The sequence below is a fragment of the Rhamphochromis longiceps genome, linkage group LG4 (assembly GCF_057381845.1).
Source record: "Rhamphochromis longiceps isolate RC_006_pf linkage group LG4, R_longiceps_female_GT1.1, whole genome shotgun sequence".
NCBI lineage: Eukaryota > Metazoa > Chordata > Actinopteri > Cichliformes > Cichlidae > Rhamphochromis > Rhamphochromis longiceps.
The window spans coordinates 22410716-22432633 of record NC_140560.1 but is presented as its reverse complement, the minus strand read 5'-3'; the positions used below and the strand labels follow the sequence as shown (position 1 = coordinate 22432633).

Here is a 21918-nt window from a genome sequence, read left to right as displayed (position 1 = left end):
GCCTAAATAAAAGTGGCTAAAAAGATATCCAGCTCAACTCTGTATTTTAAAAATGTTACAAAATGCTAGAAGCTAACTAGCTTAGCCACAGGAAATAACAGATTCTTCTATTTGGCATAGGAGCAGCATGGAAATAGTACACAAGCTGTTGACATTTACAGTTAGGTCCACAAATATTTGGACAATGGCACAATTTTTGTACATTCCCCTCTGTACAACACCACACTGTATTTTGAATAAGAGAATCAAGATGTGATTTAAGTGCAGGCTTTGAATATTAACTGAAGTGGTTTAAGAAAAGTATTTCAGGTTACATGTCATGCATTGTCCCCCGTTTTAAGAGACTCAAAATTAATTGGATGAACAAACATTTTTTTAAAATACAAGGATTATTTTTAATACTTGAATAAAAATTCTTTGCAGTCAATTACTCCCAGAAGTACAGAACTCATCAACATTACCAAATGCTGTGTTTCCACCCTTGAGATGCTCTCATCAAGAGTGAAAGTCTTGGGTTTCACTCAAGAGTTTCACAAGAGAGAATGCCAAGAGTCCCAAAAGTTATTATCCATATGGATGCAGTTTCGCAGTATTTGGCTGAATCTAATCAGAGAATATAGCCATGTACAGTTCAGAATTCATCTTGTTACTTCTATCAACAGTCGCATCAAACATAAACACTACTGGCAAGCCATACATAACATTGCCTCCACAATGTCTGGCAGATGCTTCAGATTCTCTCTACACACTTTTCTCTTCCCATCATTCTGGTACAGGCTAGTCTTGGTTTAAATCTTTCCAAATATTTATTTTTCAGAACTGTTCAGGCTCCAAAGTGTGCACCTTGCTGTTATTTGTCTTAACCATTGAAAGAATGAAATAAGCAGCTGGCCATGAAATTGCTTGTCCAATTAATTCTGTGAATGGGGCCTGTGTATCATATCTACTATCATATGTACAACATTTACTCATTTGTAATTATTAAACCCTTGCTCTTTCTCCCACAGTGTTTCTGTTCTGCTGGAGTTTTTCCTTTCCACGCCAACAGTAAATCTAACACTAAGGTTATGTGATTCTTGGAGATTCTTTCTAATGTTATAGGGTCTTTACCTTACCATATAAAAGGGCTGTCATCGTGAACTAGCCAAAATCCAACGTGCTGGTGTACAGATGGTTGATAGACATGAATGTACATTGCAAATGCTGATTTTCAAAAACATGAAAGTGGCGAATTTGCACAGTGGACTTGATTCATACTTTACATAGATACTACGAACCAGCTTCAACAAAACAACGTTGGTGAAGTCTGGAGAGGCCTCAGAACCATCTCGGGCCACAAACAGCAGAACTCTCTGCCTGGGAGGGATGTGAGATGGGCAAATGAACTGAATCATTTCTTCAACAGATTTGATTCAACCATGAGACAGTCTGCAACATCGGCTGCAGACTCACCCACCCCCACTGCTGCTGTTCCACCTCAGACACTTCACACCTCCTCTATTCACCCTGCTCACTCCCCCCCACCCCCAACAACAGCATCCAATACACACTCAACACAAGGCTCCAGCCTGTCTCTCTCAACCACCCAGGTTAGGAGGGAACTGAGGAGGATTAATGGCAAGAAGGCAGCGGGTCCAGATGGCATCAGCTCGAGGGTCGTCAGGTCCTGCGCGGACCAACTGTGTGGGGTGATGGAGCACCTCTTCAACCTGAGCCTGAGGTTGGGAAGAGTCCCACAGCTCTGGAAAACCTCCTGTGTTGTACCAGTGCCAAAGACTTCACGCCCCAAGGACCTCAACAGCTACAGGCCGGTGGCTCTGACATCCCACCTGATGAAGACCCTGGAGCGGTTGGTCCTGGCTCAGCTTCGGCGCCTAATAAGCTCATCACTGGACCCACTTCAGTTTGCCTACCAGCCCGGCATTGGAGCGGATGATGCCGTCATTCACCTCCTACATCGTTCCCTCGCTCACCTGGAGACCGCTGGAAGCACTGTGAGAATCATGTTCTTTGATTTCTCCAGTGCCTTCAACACCATTCTTCCCTCGGTTCTAAAGGACAAGCTGGTGAACTCTGGAGTGGACCATCACCTCACTACCTGGATCCTGGACTACCTCACCGACCGACCACAGTATGTGAGGACTCAGGGCTGTGTGTCGGACAGGGTCGTCTGCAGTACGGGGGCCCCACAGGGAACGGTTCTGGCTCCGTTCCTCTTCACCATCTACACTGCAGACTTCTCCCACAATTCCACCCAGTGCTTCCTGCAGAAGTTCTCTGATGACTCTGCAATAGTCGGCCTCATCACTGATGGGGACGACAAGGAGTACAGAGGTCTGACCCAAGACTTTGTGGACTGGTGCCAGCTGAACTACCTCCAGATCAACGCCAGTAAAACCAAGGAACTGGTGGTAGACTTCCGCAGGCACAAGCATTCTCCACTGCAACCACTGAACATCCAAGGTATGGACATTGAGGCTGTGGACAGCTACAGGTACCTTGGTGTTCATCTGAACAATAGACTGGACTGGACTCATAACTCAGACGCCCTCTACAGGAAAGGGCAGAGCAGGCTGTACCTGCTGCGGAGACTCAGGTCGTTTGGAGTGGAGGGCCCACTCCTGAAGACCTTCTATGACTCTGTTGTGGCTTCTGCTATCTTTTATGGCGTGGTCTGCTGGGGCGGCAGCATCTCTGCTGGGGACAGGAAGAGACTGAACAGGGTGATCCGAAGGGCCAGCTCTGTTCTAGGATGCCCTCTGGACCCAGTGGAGGTGGTGAGTGACAGGAGAACGGCGGCTAAGCTGTCATCCCTGATGGACAACATCTCCCACCCCATGCAGCAGACTGTGACAGCACTGAGCAGCTCCTTCAGTGGGAGACTGCGGCACCCACGGTGTGGGACGGAGAGATTTCGCAGGTCTTTCCTCCCCACTGCTGTCAGACTCCACAACAAAGACTTTAACTGATCAAGCACACACATCCATACATATGCAATAATACTAAGTGCAATAATCCTTTCTGTCATCGTTGTATTTTTACTCAGTTGTATATAGTATTTGTATTCTATTCTTATCTTATTGTATATTTATTTTATTTTATTCTACTGTATATAGTATTCTATTCTGTACAGTTGTGTACTGTATTTATTCTTATTGTATTCTAATTTTTTGCCTCATAACTTTTGCACTGTCCACTTCCTGCTGTGACAAAACAAATTTCCCACGTGTGGGACTAATAAAGGTTATCTTATCTTATCTTATCTTTATAACTATATTGTAGGAGAAGAAACAAAAACAAATTGGGCCAGATTTAAGAGTAGTCCGAGCTCTGAGACAGACTGATAATTTATGAATATGCTTACTGGTTCAAATGGACAACACAGCTGAACAGGAATCAACAACACATTTTGTTTGTGTGTGTTTGTTCAAACACAGTAGAGCCTCCGTACCATTTTCAGCCGTGCCTTCTGCCTTTTATAGGCAGGACTAAACTCGTTAATATTTCCATACACACACACACACACACACTATCTGCTCACTGTTTACTGTAGCCTCATGTAAAGGTACAATTTGCTCACTTGAATTTGCTTCCAGCAGGAAATCTGTTTCTGGTGGTAAATATGTGGACAGATGGACAGTCAGGTAAAAAGGGGAGAGGTGTGAGGATGACTAAGATCGGCGCTGCAGTCTCTTCCTGGGTGACCCTCAAACTGTGCAAACACGCAAACACATACACACCAACACACTCACGCACACACACATACATGCACACACAGCAGGCGCAGGAAGAAGGAACACACGCTTCAGAAAACTGGCACACAATCTCTAACCCTCTGCCTCTCTCTCCCTGCTGCCCTGTCTTCCTGCATCTTTGTCCTTGCACAGAAATAGCATAAATATTATTCTGAAGCTGGGAAAATCCCATGTGTCCATCTGACTGACACACACACACACACACACACACACACACACACACACACACACACACACACACACACACACACACACACACACACACACACACACACACACACACACACACACATCTTTTAGGTCTATTTCATCAGCATCTTTCTCATCTCTCCTGCTTAGCTTTATGCACAGAAACTTTAAAAGGATCAGATACAGTAAATAACAATAAAAGACAGCTGGTAGAGCATTAATGTAAAAATATGCTGCTAATTTGACTTATCCGTCGATGAAAATGGGCCACACTATTGCACGCATCTCATCTGCAGATTTTTTTCTTATTATTGTGTTTTAATTTTTTCTGTTCTTGGCTGATAAAATTACATAAACATCTTACTCCAGACTGGTGGAAATGACTAAAACTTTCCCGCTGTTCCCAAAGGAAAAGATTCAGGAAAATAATGGGCTGATTAACCAGCACTATGATTAACTGACAGCTGTCACAATAAAAGTCAAATACATCAGTGTTACATCAGTTATGGAGAAAATACAGTAAAAAAGAGTGTTTGTCTTCTCAGTATTGAAGAATAGCGGTGATGATGTTACATTCAAATCGTATCTTTTCTCGGTGCTCATACCTTCGGTGGCACACAAGCATGCAGGGTGTAAGACTCTGACCCACTGAGCTCCAAAACCTCCTGAGTGCAGTGCACATTGTACTCACCTTATGTGGGTCAAGACTGAAATCTCTGACTTAAAACCATTCCAGAAATAGCCGTGGGAGTAATCACCACAGAATTCATTAAGCACAGCTGGAGTGGTGAGACACGTAAAGATGAACGCTTCTGCTTTGAAATCCCCCGGGGAAAGTCTTTCTGTCCAGGACAGACTGCTGAGCGTTGCACAATCCACACAAATACACAGTGGCCTTATTGATCCATTAGACGGATTGTAACAAGTGACACTAAACATATAACACACTGTCATGGCAATTGATGGTTTAGGGAGATAAGCCCTATACACAGTAATAGGGTTAAATGTCTTCTGTTCTGCACTGATAGTGTCCTGTTATATAAATCGTTGCGGCAGCATCTATTATGAATGAAGGAAGGTTTAACGCGCTGCCATCTTCCACCTTATAAGAACACTGCTGAGATAAAAGAACGGGCTTTTACCGATAGGCGCTCGCCCCGTGTCCATCTGTACATGGGTCAAACAACTAAAAATGAATGCAAAGACAGACTGAGCTGTTACACATGAGCATAACCCAGTCATTGAGGGGGGAGGGGGGGGGGGGGGGGGGGAGTTACACACTGGCACAATACTGCGAAAGAAAAAGTCATTTTGTAACAGATGCTCAGCCAGTGTGGTAGAACGTTATCAGCATGTTTGTGGCAACACCGAGCCAGCCGTTTATTGGATCTTGTCAGATGTCTCTTCTGCCTCTCCTCTCCGTGCCATTTCTGGAAGCCACAAAGATTAAAATCACAGTGCTGCTATTGCTCCTGCCACTCTCAGTTGCCGTTTACAGACACACAGAGGTGAGATGGTGAAGCGAAGAAGTGAGAAGTGCTGGTTGTCTTCTGTCCTCCAGCCTGTGACCTGGAAAGTGACCTCAGAAGGATGTGTCCATTCCTAAAATGCATCTCAAGGAGACACAAAGCTTGCAGGAAGAGCTTCCCTTCATAGATAATCCTAACTATGGCTGCTGGAGCTGTTATGAACACTGCTTCATTTATCTTACAGAGGCTATAATACAATAGCCGTAGAGAACATAACAGACCCAGGTGGTGCACACAAGAAAATTACTTGTTATTGTCAAATGTATGTTGCCTCAGATGTTTGCGATTCCTTCTTGCCTCCTCAACTTGCATCCCAAATGGGAAGGACTAGATTGTAAGAAGATGAGGAAAAGAATAGGGGGATGGAAGTAAAAACAAGGAAGAGGAAAAGAGGGAAACATAATCATGCATATCCTCTGTCTTCGGTGTCTTCATTATTTCTCCCTCCGAGGCCTCTCCCAATGCTCTTTTGCCTTTGTTTGTTAAAACACAGTGTCATCTTATTACACTGCATTGTGTCTCAGCAAAAACACACAAGCAGCTCCCTGACAATTAACTACCCACTCTCAGCTGAGTAATGCTGCCGAGCCTCCAAAGAGACCCCTTTTTAATGTCACCAGATGACACTGTGTTATGCAAGCAAAACACTGTGACTTGATCTGCTCAGACAGTCTGATAACGGGGAAATATTGGAGTTGCGGTGGTCAATACTGCACGGAGTCTGCCAGCGTACTGAAAATGAAAATGACATCCTTCCTTTTGTTGTGCTTCAGGGTGCGGCCAGCGAGCGCTGTTGGTCTGGCATTTCCTCGCCTCATTAAGGTCTTGATTTAGACTGTCTGATGAGCTCGCAACGATCCAGCCGCACAGACTCACGGAGGCACTGTCGAAGCTACTGAGACCCCTTTTTATTAGTTAAATGGAAGCTGAAGAGGTGATTTCAATGTTGACTCATCATTTAAGGATCACTTGGAAGAAGTTTTGTGTTACTGGACTTTAAACGGGGAAGGGCCTGCCTAGGGTAAACTACGTAACAGAGATTTGGCACATCACAGGCAGTGCGAGGGCCAAACACTGTTACCATGGTAACCTTGGCACACCATATCTGGCACGAGTTTACAGTAGCGAGTGAACATGAGGGAAAAGATATGGAAAATGTATCTTGTAAATCAAAACTGTTTTACAAGATATGACACAGGGCAGGTTACCAGATGTCTCTCACACCCGCACTCATTTATTGAATAAACACAAATCTGGCAAAGCAATATTGTACGTGTGTGTGCACATAAGTGCATGTGTGTATAAAAACAAGAAAACATTAAAGAGAGAATCTCAATGATCCCCTATGGGAAAGCATTTGGCAAGAGTAGGGACAAAGAACTCCCTTACTCTACTACTTTTGCATTGTTATACACTAGCTGCCACTTCAACTTGTTCAACTGCTCAATAACATGAATATCCAATCAGCCAATCACATTGCACAAATTCCACACAAGTATAGTTGTTGACAGGCTGGTCTAAGTATTTCATAAACTCAAAAAAAAATGCAACCACATAGGAAGGCAATAACTACTCATTACAACCAAGGTATGCACAAGATCATCTCTGAATGCACAAGAAATTGAACTTTGAAGCAGATGGGCTACAACAGCAGAAGACTACACTAGGTATCACTTCTGTCAGTTAAGAGTGGGATCCATCCTGGGGTTCAAGCTGCTGCTGATGGTGTAACAGTGTAGGGGTTATTTTCTTGGCACACTCTGGGCCTTTTAGTACCAACTAAGCATCATTTAAACACTACAACCTACCCGAGTATTGTTACAGATCATATCCATCCTTTTATGATCACACCGTGCCCATCTTTTAGCAGTCATAAAGCTCAAATCATCTCAAACTGGTTTCTCAAACTGTCCTTTTGGGATGTGTTGGAACAGGAGATTCTCAGTATGTACAGCAGACGAATCTGTAGCATCTGTGTGATGCCATCATGTCAAATCTCTGGAATGTTTTCAGCACCTTGTTGAATCTGTGCCACGAAGAATTAAGGTAAATGGGGTCCAACAGATATTAGCAAGGTATACCTAGTGAGTACCTAATGGCTGATGAACATACTTTAATTTCATTTTGCGTTCAAAGTTTGCATTAATAGAATTTTCATCAAATTCAATCAATGTCTATTTGACTGTGGCTGCTTCAAATCAAAAAAACATCATCACCGCCTTGTAGGAGGAGAATCAGTCAAGTTGAAACTTAAAACACTTTCCCGTCATTATCTATTCCTTCTCACTCCCAATCCTCTCTCCTCCTCATCCTCTTCTCTCTATGTTGCAGAGTTTTAATGAGAGCTCTTTGTCTAGAACGCACACTTTGGCAATCCTCTTAACAGTGAAACAGAAGAAAGTCTCACAACCCTCTGTATTTAGGGGTGCTAACTGGCGCACAGATTAAAAAAGCCTTCTGGGCATGGCTGTTAAGGCCCTACAATTCAATTTGACAAGCTACCAATTCCCCCCAGAACAGTAACAACCAATATATTTGACAGTGTGAGACTTTAATGACCTTTGAAACCCATAAATAGCACTGCGAAATCTGCTGAAATTGAAAACACTACCTGCTCTAAGATAATATGATTCATACTATTTGACTATGTGACATTTTGCTGTAAGGCAAATTTGCTATAAAATTTGCTATAAATACCACAGATGCCTTTTTTATGAAAAGCTCTGCCATGTCATTGCTTTAATCATTTGTATATACGGTACAAGACTGAGGGGTGGGGGGTTAATCATCGAGCGCAGATGCAATCAGATAACATAAAACGCACATCGACACTGCCCAGAGGAGCCGTTACCATGATAACAAAATGGAAATGGCCCACTTTGTTGCTACAGTGGTTGAGCGAGAAGGTGGGAGAAAGGAAAGGGAGACAGACAGACAGCGGGAAAATGAAGGAGGGCGGTGGCAACAGAGAGACCCGGTATTCAATAGTGGGGGGGAGACTGGGCATTTTTGACTGTGAAGCAGAGACAGAATTACACATAATTATCCAGGCCAGCTAAGCTTCCACTCTTGGTGTAATTAATGCCATTGAGCTGAAAGAGGGTTTTTTAAAATCGCTGATATATTAAAAGAATGTTTCCGTGATTTCTCCACATTCAACTATTCTAATTAGCCCCAAGCAGATACTCTCTTTTCTTCAAGCTTGATAACTGTGAAGCGATGGCTTAAATCAAGTTTGAAGTGAAACTGAAAGGCCTGCTGTGGGATTTTGATGTCAATCAAGGAACTACTTGAGAAATTTCGTTTGCCAAATAGTTTCGTCAGACATTTGAAGTGAAACTTGGATGCTCTCCCTGATTTAGTGTTTCACTTTGTTATTCATCTGGGAGCAAAAAGGAAAAAAAAGTGTTGGCTGTAAAAAAAAAAAAAAAAAAAAAAAAAAAAAAAAAAAAAAATTCTTTTCAAATAGCTCAAGGTATAATATACAACAGAATGACTTCTTTCTCTTTTTTATTTTGCATTTCTTTTTTTTCCAACTTAACTTTTTAGAATTCATGAGAGCTCATAATGGAGACTCCTCACCATCTTGTAATTCTAAATACTTAAATAAGGACCCAAACTTTCAGTTTTATTTCATGCAAATGTGACAGAGTAAATACAACACCCACAGGGATGTTTCCAAAAAGAAAATATATATATCAGAGTGAAGCAACAAAGCTTGGGTGTTGTTTGTAGAGCAACCAAAACATGATTTAATGAATTAACATATTTAGGCCATCTTCACACGCCAAGCACAGTGGGGCAGGAGGCCCCTTCAGATCTCAACAGCTTAAGAGGAGCAGCGCTGCGTCTCAGCCTGCTGTTGTGTAAGATGTTTATTGTTTTGGGGCTCCCCATCAGGAGCCGCGCAGGTCTCTCCGTCATGTTCCAACGCCCCCACGCTTCTGCTCCTTGATTGGTTAATGAGGTCCACAGCTCCGTTCAGAGCTGAGGAACTGATTGGCTCTACACCTACACCATCACGGCGGTCTCTTTGGAGGCATATCGGCCCTCGTATTGCTAACTGACACGTACGTGTCGCCCACAGGGGTAGCAAATGTACCAACTGAGCAGCGGAGGAACCCACATCCAGTGCGCTCATCTGACAAAGTGAAAACGATATCATCCCTTGATGAGAAGTAAAACAGTCGCCGGGTCGGGACTGAGAGTGGGCAAACTGGATGCAGTTGGTATGCAAATGTATTCCAATCACAACAAAAGCCACACTGGTTGCTATTATGGAGACACCACCATGAAAGTAAAGCGCTACAGACAACATGGAGATTAGACAAAGCAACATGCACGCCTTTCTAAGGAAAGCAGTGGATATAAATGGGAGGAATGTTGCTTTTGGAGATCAATGCATAAAATCAATTCTTTATGCACAGACGGAAAGCTGCTTTCAGCTGCTCCCTTATTCACAAGGGGTCACCTCAGAAGCTAGCTCTGCATTGCATCCTGACGCAACCCCAAAGTGATTTCTGTTTTAAAGTGGAGATCTTTCCTTGTCAGGTGAATGTGTAAATCGCTACACCGGCTTTATGCACAGACAATGACTTCAAAGTTATCTAGCTGTGGGTCAGGCGTAAGTCACTTTTTAAGGCAAACTCACACATTTTTCTCTTGTATGAAGCTCGAATTTTGTCTTTTGCTATCTTTGCTTTCTAGTTAAATGCAGGTTTACCAAACATAAGGTGATATAGTTCCCCTCATAGCCAAACAGTTTACAGGAAGAGTGCCAACAACACTTGGTTCAAATTTTTAGCATCTTTCTATCATTTAGGAAAAAAAGACAAGCACAAAAAGAACAGGATGTGTGGAAAGATTTCAAAGAACACGTGACTCGTCTCTTTTGTTTACTCTAACTTTAACATTAAATACAAAGTTATATGTTTTTTTACACATCATTATTGTTGACTGTTTTTGGTCATCTTTCAAACAAAGAAGGCATGTAGGTGGATGGTTGCAGAGCCTGATTGGTTTACCAGCATGCCAATACAATCAGCTGATATTAGCCATTTGATATTAGCTGTTGGTAGTGGCATTCATAAAGACTAATGAATGAATGAAAAGTGAAAAAAAATAAAGAAGATATTGGAGAAATCTCACCCCAACTATGACACGAGTGTTGATCTTGCATTGATTGTCCACCAGGGGGCGCTCTGGTGGACAATCAATGCAAGATCATTGATCAGATTTTTTAAAATACATAACATTACTTAATAGGTACTTGATAAATATGCGTTAAATGAAGCTTATTATATTAATTATGTTAAAATATGTCATTCAAATGAATCTAAAATTTACATAAAACTCATGTAAACATGTTGCCTAAGGGATTGCTAAAGTAGTAGTACTGGTATCTGGGAGGTATCTGACTGATATTTGTCACATTTCTAACAGTATGATTGTGCTAAATGTTAATTTGCCATTTCTTGATCTAACAACAAAGACAAAGTAGCTGTGCACACTTTCCTACAACTCCGTGGATGCAAATTGTCAAAACAATTTAAAATGAAAGGATATATAATTTCCACTCACAACACCTGCTGCAATATCAGCTAGAACAGGTAGTATGTTGTTAATTAATAACAACTTCTGCACTTGAGACAGCGCTACTTGGATGTAACTTGGCCGCAGGCTACAGTCAGTCACCGCGCAGACATATTGTGCACCCCTGTTTTCGCTCTGCTCCCTTTCATCTGCTCTGAGTAGTCACACTGTTTGCTCTATCGTTGCCAAAGCTCAACAGCAAGAAGCCAAAATGTGTAAAGGGCCTCTTTGACTTAACCATCTCTTCACCCTCACACTTCCACCCATACAATTACACATCTTCCTGTGTTTATTTAGTGTTGCACTTATGCCTTCACCTTTGCCTCCTTTTTAGCGTCCTTCCACCCTTTCTACACTGTTACCGCTTCTTTCTCTTTTTCTTCTTCTTCCAACTGCCTGTCCAGACATGGTGCTCTCCTTCCAAACATGGCTCCTCAACTCTCCAGATGGCACAGTCATTTCCACGACTTCAAAGGATGAGGAGTAGGTGGGGGGGGGGGGGGGGGGAGGCAAGAAGGGATAGCAGAGCCTGCGCCACGGTGGCAAGTGATCCAACAAGCTGATGCACACTCGCTCACACAGAGGACCGCTTTCAATGAGACGATCTCGTGTTGGAAAGTTCAGGGAACAGAAGAAACTGTTTAACACCGAGACATCGGGGCTGTGTCCAAGTCACATTTTGATGCTGATGTCTTCATGTTTAATACATTTTTTTCAATCCAAGCAGACGCACAAACATTCGTCACGTCATTTCCAACGCCCGTCCGCTTGTATGTTATGCACTAATGCAGCAAAACAGCCTCTTATGTATTTCTGCATTATCTATCAACAAGTGCACTCACATTACTGAAAATGTTAAATGGACCAGATCATACTTTAAACAAGACAGCTGGTTTTCACTCTGCAGCTTTATCTGATTAATTCCCTTGATGCATAAATGCAATTTTTACCATCTGGGGTAAAGAACGTGTGTGACCTGTGACTAAAGCATAATCTCAGCTGTGTGTTTGCCGTAGGCACAAACAGTGTTTTCTATATATAAGTAGCAGCAGAGAACATTGTATAAGGGTAAATAAGGAAGAACAGTACAAAGAAACTAATAATAGACACGCTTTATATATTATATATATACTTTAACTCAAAATCTGAGAACACGCATAGGCGCAGCATACTGTCCCAAAAAAGTAATTGAGATTGCATTTGGTTTTATCTTTAGCATTACTTGTGGATACAATATTTACCGGAGTATACTCAGATACATACGCTCACTGGCCACGTTATTAGACACCTAGTGACTGTTCAACTGCTTGTTTAAGCAAATATTTAATCAGCCCGTCACATGCCAGTAACTCAGTGTAAGTCGAGAGGACCTGCTGAAGTTCAAACTGATCATCTGAATGGAAAAGCAAGGTGATTTAAGTGAACACAATTTGAGTGAAAGGTGACTGAGGTGAAATTGGCATGGCCTGAGTATTTCAGAAACTGCTGATGTGCAGGGATTTCCCCATAAAACCATCTCTAGCATTTTACAGAGAATGATGGAAAAAGAAAGAATATGAATATGAGTGAGTGGAAGTTCTCTGGGTGAAAATTCATTGTTCGTGTCAGAGGTCAGAAGAGAATGGCTAGACTGCTTCAAGCTGATAGGAAGGCAACGGTAACTCAAATAATCACTCGTTACAACCAAAGAATGCAGAAGAGCAACGCACAACACATCACACCTTGAAGCAGATTTGGGCTACAGCAACAGAAGACCACACTGAGCGTCACTCCTGTCAGCTGAGGACAGGAAACTAAGGCTACAAGTCACATGGGCACAAAATTGGACAATATGGAAGGTTAGAAAAACGCTGCCTGGTTTGATGAGTCTTAATTTCTGCTGTAACATTCAGATGGTAGGGTCAGATTTGGTGCAAGTAACATGTAAGCATGGATTCATCCTTACTTCAGATTGGTGGTGGTTTAATAGGGTGGGGGTATTTTCTCGGCATGCTCTGAGCCCCTTAGTGCCAATTGAGTATCGTTTAAACACCACATCCTAATGAGTTTTACTGCAGATCATATCCTTCCTTTTATGACCACAGTGTGCCCATTTTCTGATGGTTGCTTCCAGCAAGCAATATGTCACACAGCAACTCATCAAGTTATCTCAAACTGATTAACTGAACATGACAGTGAGTTCACTGTACACCAATGGCTTCCACAGCCACCAGATCTCAATTCAGTAGAGCACCAACAGCGTGTGATGCTGTCTTATCAATATGGACCAAAATCTCTGAGGAATGTTTCAGGCACCTTAAATCTAAGCCACATGAAAACTACGAAGCTGTCAAGGTCAAACCAACTCACTAATAGCAAGGTGTAACTAATGAAGTGGCCAGTTCATGTATATTACATTCTGCCAAAATCAGTTTTTTTCCCCCCAACACAATAAATTTATGAAAAAAATAGAATGGGAATACGTAAACACAAATGGGCACAACAGGAGAGGGAGAGAAGGTACGGGGTAGTGACGTCTAGGTTGAGTATATAATGGTGTTGGTGTGCCGAATTTAACTCAGCGCGCCCATCTGACAGGATGTATCACTGCTGATGTTTCTCCATCACAGCATTTTCCACGTACACTAACCACTGCCCTGTACAGCGCATCGTAAAGAGCGCTTTGTAAATAACAAGGTGTTTTAGGTGAGTCACATCCTGAGTGTTCCTATGGTGGCCTTAAATAAAGTAGGTTACAGTGAACGTGCGTGTTCAGGAAAACACAAGTAGATACGAGGTTGCTCAGCAAAAAAGGTATCACTTATAATCTTTTTATGAGTGATTCATTCTGCATTAATGAAATGAAAAAAAAAAATGCATTGCGCAATAACCTCAAACAACATTACCTTTGTTATGCTTAGCAATAAACAGTCACCACACTGGGAGCTGCAGGGGTTTAGTCCCACACCTACACAGATCACTTCAGTAATAAAAACATTTATTTTGCCATAACCATACTTTGACAGGATTTGCCACTGTGTGGTAAGGATGGGTAATCACAGGAGAATTATTAAGAAAAAAAATGTTATCTGGAAGCTCTAGGCAGCCGTTAATCTGCCTGCGCCTACGAAATCATAAACTATCAGCCACGCTGGGAAAAGGATAAAGATGAAGGATTCCAGGAGTTCTGCTACATCACCTTTCCATTAACTCTCAGAGGCTGAGTGCTATGTCAGTAACACATGTCACCTTTAGCCAGCATAGATACGAGCATCACAATGACTGCCAGTGTTGTAGGAGCACAAGTATGTGACTTTACATGCCTGCCTCAGAGAAACAGCTCCACAGAGATTCCCTTCTGGAGCTCTGTGCATGAGTCTGCACTACCAAAGGGAGAAAAAAAGAACTCGTGCCTCGATTTAAAGCTTAAAGGAATCAATATTTGAACAAAAATGTATCTCAACTGTCCATTTTACTGTTCCACGTAATAACCATCATATTTTTAGTTTTCAAAAAGCAAAGCTTGTCTCGCTTGGACACTTTCAAAAACACAGTCTTTCTGCATCCGAGAACGTGTTTCTGTCAGCCTCCTCCAAGATGCATTCACTCCTCACTGACAATTAGCACTGCAAGCAGACAGCTCAGCCCGTGCACGCCATGTATATATATGAATGTTCATGCACATAACATTCCCATCTACTATAGCCTCTTAAAATGGAATGGGACGTCTGAGTTAGTGATTAGAAAATGTAAAGGTCAGGCGTGGCTGTGCAGATGTAGGACAAGGAGCACGCAGATCTTCTTGCATGACTCTGCAAAATGACTCAGTAAGTTTGGTGCAAAAATATCAACACATGCATGAGATGAAAACTATGTTAAAGTTGGTACACTTAACCATTCATCGCAGCTCATTTTATTATCACGCCAGTTTAACTGAATAGACATGAAATGTTCTATCATTGATCACTGCAGACGTTTTTTCCCCCCCACTCTTTCATCCTTATGTTATTTACATCCAAGAGTACTGGAAGTGATTCTGTGGTGCAGTGATTAAGATCCATGGTTTGAGGCAGGGCAGAGACACAAAACCCAGCCTCAGGGGTCACAAGCTAGTGTGCTCCCAGTGCCGGGCCCAAGTCTGGATAAATGGGAGGGTTTTTGCCAGGAAGGGCATCTGGTGTAAAATCTACACCAAAATAACATCTGCTACAGTAAATCCCTTGGGAAATAAGGTCCTTAAACACCGAGGTACTGATTGAGCCATGACAACACTTTAGTACTATAGTTGGATGACTGCACTAAGCAGAGATTGCCACTCTGCTTAGTGCACAGCAGCCTGGGCACTTCTTACATCAGAGTGTGCTGATGTCTCCACTGGTCGACTCCTGGTATTATTTTCTTTATTGTTAAGCAACCCAATTGGTGACTTAAGTTTTCTTTGACCCCTGTAATAACTATTAAACTTTGCTCCTACTGTAATATCTTTGTCTCCCTCCTTCATCGCCCTGTTGCCATAGTGTTGGATATCTAAGAGAGAAATCTAAAACTGGCAAAGACGGCGGGCCACGGGGGTGTTGATTTCAGGGAATATATTGCAACCTGACTCAAGAGACACAAAGTTCTCGGTCAGTGAAAAAGAAAAAAAAGAAAGAAAGACGTTCAGTGTTTTCCAAATAATCAGAATAGTTCTGTCTACACTGGAAACATGTTTACAAGGGTGACGTTTGACACCCACAGAGAGGGTGGTGCTGTTCAGCTGCCACACCTGTTAACAACCTGACCACTAATTGCCACGTGAGCAGCAGCTGAAAGTGGTCTTTGTTAATGAAGAACTGGAGTGCCGGTATAGAAAAGTAGCACAGAGGGATGTATTGTACAGGACAGAGGTTGCACTCAGGTCCTAGATCTAATCTGCTTGCCTTTAAGCCATACTGTCTGAGGAGTACAGGTTACTGCTTCTCAGCTAACAGTCATGGCTCTTGGACTCATTTTCTGGTATGTTTTGTTGATGTTAGCACAATTTATTCCAGTTACCTCTAAATGAGACTTTAATCTGATGGCATCGTCTGGCTATCTTACAGGGTTTCCTGTATTTCTTTACCATTTGATAGTAATGGTGGTTCACCAACTATAAAAGGTAGTTGCTTTTCTCAATTTTGACATTAAGCCTAAACTCTGCAATTTCTATATAAACTTTCTCTCACTTTACAGGCTATGGGCATAGATATGGATATATGTATCCAAATAAAGCAGAGCCACGTGACCTAGTGGATGATGGAGATGATGACATTTTGACCTCGGATCAGGGTAACCAGCAGGCTGCAGACAACCAGCAAGCTGGATTTGTGTACAAAAGCTATAACAAACGTTCGACTAAACAGCAGCAGACTCAACAAAAACAAGCGAACCCACAAATCGCACCAAAGATAGAGGGACTTGTTAATGGTGAGACAAGACAATGGGGGCTAGTAAACCTTAATGAGCCACTCCTATTCCCTTGAAAGTCCAGCTCTGAGGTAGCTAACCCAGCAAAGCCCAAATTAGCTGCTGTAATGCCTCGCTCTGCGTCATTTGTTTATGCAAGCACTATGCCCCTCTCGACAAGCACTGGTCAAACTGCATACTATGAGCCTGCTTCATCCTCAACCTTTCAGGCTGTGGCACCTCGCAGCTATGAGTCCTGGCAGCCTGAACCAGTGAGCAATGGTAATGGGGTGGCTGATTCAGGTTTTGATTACCCAGGCCAGGACGTCGGCACAGTCTCCAGTGGATATAGCTATCGTTCAAGAAAGAAACCCAGTCTTGTGTTTGAGGAAGTATTTCGGTATCCCTCTGAAAACTCCCAGCCTCAAAGTACTGGTCCTGGCACTAATGATTATGGCCGATTACATGAGCAGGGGGTCTGCAACTGGGCAAACCTTCACATCAGTGAAGCCATCCTCTCCGAGTAACGTACGAGCCCAGCCTTTCTCTCAGTCTTGGAGGGGGGTTCTTGCTTTTTCGAAGTTCTTTGGAGGCAGGAAGCTTAAATTTAATAAGATGCTCCCCCGGCCACAAAATGCAGTGTTCAGCCCCCTGTGGGTCCAGGTTCCCTCAAGGGTCAAGGTTTACCAGAGTGTCATGGCTCCGTCAAGAGGTTATCAACCGATCTTTCATAACCCACATCCTTCAAGATATATTGTCCGGTCCAGAAGCAGCTACCAGAGAGGAAGGTATGTCCAAAGCAAAACCAGATACACTCCGGATTATCCTCCCAATGGCATGGAAGGTGTCGAACGGCCTGCACAGAGCTAATCAGCCGAACTGTTTGGCATGGGAGTACACTCAAAGATATGCTCATGCTTATTTCAAACAAAACTTGGAAAATGCTGACCATTGAAATGGTTGTCCAGGATATTAAAACTAAATGTTTAATGTTTGAAATACTCTAACAGTTCAAAGTTTCTGATCTGCAAATACTAACTTCTGCTTTCTTGCTTGCAGATGTGCTCTTTGACAAAAATAAACCTTTTTATGTTTAAAGTGTTTACTTTCCAGGCTGTTTTTATATTAAAAAATATATATATATATTTCTCTTCATACTACTATACCTCAAACGATCACTATTGCGCAACTGCTAATGCTGAAAGTGGCTGTATTGCGCTTAACTTGTCTCTTCAGGCAAATTGTGACTGTCAGTTAAGGGGTGTGTGCCTATATACTGAGTCTATGGCTCCACCAAAAAATGCATCAGTGCAGACATGCAGGTGGTTTACCTTGGCATTGAAATCCTTGTTTCCCAAAGCCCCTGCAACAAAAAGACGGGGAAAGCTAAGCAAGTTGGATTCACTTTATTCCATATTGATTAAAACTAGTTAATGACATGCATTCAATTCGATGAAAGCTTGACTACAAAATGCCACAGGTACATTTAAACTTGAACACTGCAAATGGCAGTGACCGAGGATATTACGCTGTGTGTGTGCATGAGTGACACTTACCAAATGAAGTCTGTACAGTGACTGCAGAACGTCGGCTGCTTGAAAAATCTCGCAGTAAACTTGTGATTTTTCACTTCATGCACGTTTTTCTGCCGCAAAGCACCTTTGCGGGCGAATCTGTTCCCAACCCCAGCTGAATCATTATAATGTAAAAGATGGTCAGCCATAATTGGGGAAGGGGGAGGAGGAAAAACCCCAAATTAAAAACAAAAACTACACAATCAAGTTTGTGTTGTCCCGACCGATTTCTTTTGAGTGATTATCCCTGTCTCTTCACAGCTCTGGACAAGTGCTGGAGCTTTGCCTGCTGTAGACGGACCGCACGCCTTCCCTCTGCCTGGACCACAGCTGAGCGCTTCTTTTTCATTCGGAGTGACGTCGGAGAAGCCCGCCTTCACGTACCGTGGGAATATTTCACTCCAAGTTCAGCGCACGATTAATCAGAGGCGATTCTTGCATAATATATGCAAAGAAATTAAAGAAGCAAAAGGTGTATTTTTTATGTGTTGGAAGACAATTTTATTTTCTAGCAAAGTAAAAACATATGCTCACTAATGGTACATCAGAATGGGTCAACTATATTTAATTATCCCTAAAAGAATGCGCAAAGTGCACTCTCTATGGATTCGATTTTCTGTAAGCACCCAACTATTTCCTTATTTGCTGTACTTGTTAAAAACGACTCTATACCATCAGCTGGGATTCTGAAAAGTTTCACCAGTGCTAAATAAAAACAAAAGAAAAGAAAAAAAGCTAGGAAATGGCTTTACTATTCTGCTCCTTTTTACACTGGAGTAAGAAAAACATACGAGGATCACTTGAAGGAAACGTCCATCACTTACTGAATGCAAATAAAACTGCGGGCGTTTAGCGCCATCGTGTGGACTTGAGCTAGATCTGATACATCCGTGGCTACAGTGCAGAAAGATTTGACTGCATTTGATACCACTCGGCCTTATATATATATATATATATATATATATATATATATATATATATATTATTTAAGAATAGACTTTATAGACGTATCTTAAAACAAGCTGGAAAATAAAGGTGTGAGCAAACCAGAGACCACGAGCTGCATATAAATGATTGAATAAACTTATTAAGCTGTAAAATGCCAGGGACAAATATGTACACATACTTATGTACGTTTACGGACGCAAAGGAGACGTGTTTCTATGGCAACATGGAGACGCTGCATGTCTGCGGAAAACGGATGTTGCGTAGCTGGAGGACGCTAAAGTTTTGAACCGTTTTGAGCGGCGGAATCAGTGCTCAGGGGACGCCGCTTTTTGGTTAAGTTTTTACATGTTCACTAACAGTGTGCCCTGTTTTAGCGCGTTCTCGTTCTGCTCGTGAAAGCCAAACGAAACCGTAAGAGAGGAAAGGACGAGCGTTACGTTTGCTCGCTTTAGCTCGGCTAACGGTATTTGCAACATGTTTGCTAATGCACTGCTCGAGTCCCAGTCAAGTAGCTAATAATTAGAGTTTCGGTTTTTTAAATATGCTGGTTATTTTAGTTAATGTTAGCATGCTGCCATGTGTCGTAAGGTTTCCGCTTTGGATCACTGTTTAACTAATGTTAATATATGTAGTGTTTGTCAACAAAGCAGCACAGCGTACTCGTTGTTAGTGTCTTTTTTCACTTGCATACTTCTTATAGATCACCATGAGCAAATATGAGCTGTCATCGGAGAGACTGGACACTGAGTTTGACCATTTTCTGCTGGACATGAAGCCATATGTCCTCAAACACCCAAGCAAGACAGGTGAGCCGTTATTGCCTACGCATTACGCTTCAAACCGGGTTTAAATGGTAAATGGATTGGTACTTGAATAGTCATTCTTTTGAATTTAATTCTGCTCAAAGTGCTTACAACTACAAGTCTCAGTCACCCAATAACACACACGGTCATACAGGGCTTTTATCTATGTCTAAATGCTTTAAAGCATCCATACGAGTGTGAATGTGTGTGAATGCTTTAAGCATTTAGACATAGGTAAAAGCTAGGGTTGAGTTTTTCTTCCAAGGAGTCTTCGACCTGTGGAATGACAGAGTTACCATCAGCTCGCCAGACAATCTGCTTATAATATCTGAGCCACAGTCACCCCAAGTACAAACAGCCCTAGACTAACAACCCGTAACCCGCTTTTGTTGTTGTGAATTTGCACCGAATGACAGCTGTGAATGGCTATAGCCTCCACACTACCCTGTATCTGATATGTTAGTCATGTCATTCAGTTTTCAATTCCATTTTATTTATGCATCACTAATTAATATCAGCAGTCACCTCAAGGTGCTTACATGGTAATATAAAAGACTTACAATATAAAAAAGAAACCCCAACAATCAGCCGTCCCCTGTGAGCAAGCACTTGGTAGTGGGAAGGAAAACCTCCCTTTTAAAAGAACGATGCCTCCAGCTGCAACTAGTTGGGGGTTGAAGGGAAAGACGAGAGACAGGACAAAAGGCAAGCAATGAGAGAGAGCCAAAGTTGAATAATTACTAATGATTAAATATAATAGTGATGTATAAACGCTATTGCAAAAAAAAAAGTTATTACATCATGGTTAGTGATCCTTCCTCTCCTTGTCTTCTCAGAGCGTCAGCGCTGTGCCCAATGGATAAAGAAGCTGTGCGACCCAGCCACATGTGGTTCAGGTCTGATTGGTCGCAAGAACCGCAACATGTATGCCCGTTTGCTCCTTCAGATGCTCAAAAGAGGGGTCCTGGATGGGCCTTTCACCAGCAAACCAGAGCCAGGAAGCCTTAAAACACTTCCTACATACATGGTAAGAGTTATTGCTTCAACAAGTCGTATATTTTCCTGTGCTGACAACTGGTTTTAACCACTTCAGAAAGTTTGAAAACTGTCACCCATTCATTTCAACGAGTGAGTGTGTCCAAACCTTTGACTGGTACTTTATATGCACTATTGCAGTGGATTGTTTAAACAGAGAGTTTATGACTAGCCAACCGAACCTTCATCTTCTGAACCTTGTACTTAATTTTAATTTCTAGTCCATCTACTTTGATGAGCCACTGAGCAGCCTGAGTGTGGAGCACGGTGTTAGAAGCCTGCCCGACTGGGTGACGGGGGAGCTGAGTGGCTGTTCTGATGACAGTTTAACAATGGATCTGTTTAAGGACAAACCCAGTTCTACACCTGTTAAAGATCATCACAGGTATTGTCAATGAAGATGACCTACAAGGTCTAATTGTGTTGGAGTATATGTATAACAGGGGTAGGCAACCTTTTTGGTGACGAGTGCCATCTAAAATTTCCTCAGAAGTCAATGTGCCATATTAGCAATTAGCAATAAATTTAATAACGCTCTATATTAACAGTTACTGCGCTGAGCGGAGAGCTCCTGAAGCATTTGAAGTGTCGGAATGTGGAAATTTCAACATCGCTTGAAAAAAACTGCCAGCTATCAACGTCCCTCTCACCACTAGGCTAAGTGATTTTTAGCCAATTACAAGTTGAATCTGGTAGTTGGGGTTGTTAGCTAAGATACCATCATTAAGACGCGGCACAACTAATGTGTCTATGCGAGCTAATTTGCGATGTGCACCGCTGGCCCGGCCATTTATTTTTTAATGCACCCTCTCAGATTAATTCACTGCATGTCGTGCCCAGGGCTGGACTGGGACAAAAACATCAGCCCGGGCATTTTGACTAAAGACCGGCCCACCAGGTATTATAGGAAAAGCCATAAAGCCTTTGAATAAAAACAAATGCTGTTGTGACAGTGATTTACACTGTCTTGTTGACATATGTATAATTTCTATACGTTGTACATCAGATAACAAACTTTGGTTGTAAGTTCAGATAATTATTTAATAAAAGCTAGACATTTTAAATGAGAATAAGAAAGAAAAGTATTTCT

At 42.3% G+C, this 21918-nt stretch overlaps 2 protein-coding genes and 1 pseudogene across 8 annotated transcripts in view; 2 read left to right on the top strand and 1 right to left on the bottom strand.

The window, feature by feature from the left end:
* The window catches only part of prkcab (protein kinase C, alpha, b), a 123448-nt gene extending 105103 nt beyond the window's left edge, over positions 1-18345 (bottom strand). For both annotated transcript variants that reach the window (XM_085403833.1, XM_085403834.1), the window contains exons 1-2: positions 18025-18345; positions 17800-17831 (exon numbers count right to left, since the gene is read on the bottom strand). In XM_085403833.1, coding sequence (XP_085259959.1) covers positions 17800-17831; positions 18025-18191 — 199 coding nt within the window. In that variant the 5' untranslated portion in view covers positions 18192-18345. The remainder of the gene's footprint in view (positions 1-17799; positions 17832-18024) is intronic.
* LOC146671572 (uncharacterized) lies at positions 14093-17338 on the top strand (annotated as a pseudogene).
* Positions 18346-19244: 899 nt separating the features above from the next.
* Positions 19245-21918, top strand: part of cep112 (centrosomal protein 112) — a 163979-nt gene continuing 161305 nt past the window's right edge. For 4 of the 6 annotated variants that reach the window (XM_085403831.1, XM_085403830.1, XM_085403826.1 and 1 more), the window contains exons 1-4: positions 19258-19453; positions 19691-19796; positions 20630-20820; positions 21050-21213. In XM_085403831.1, the coding sequence (XP_085259957.1) occupies positions 19697-19796; positions 20630-20820; positions 21050-21213 (455 nt within the window). In that variant the 5' untranslated portion in view covers positions 19258-19453; positions 19691-19696. Of the gene's footprint in view, positions 19454-19690; positions 19797-20629; positions 20821-21049; positions 21214-21918 lie in introns of those variants that run through there. The other 2 variants (XM_085403827.1, XM_085403832.1) reach the window with 2 other exon arrangements.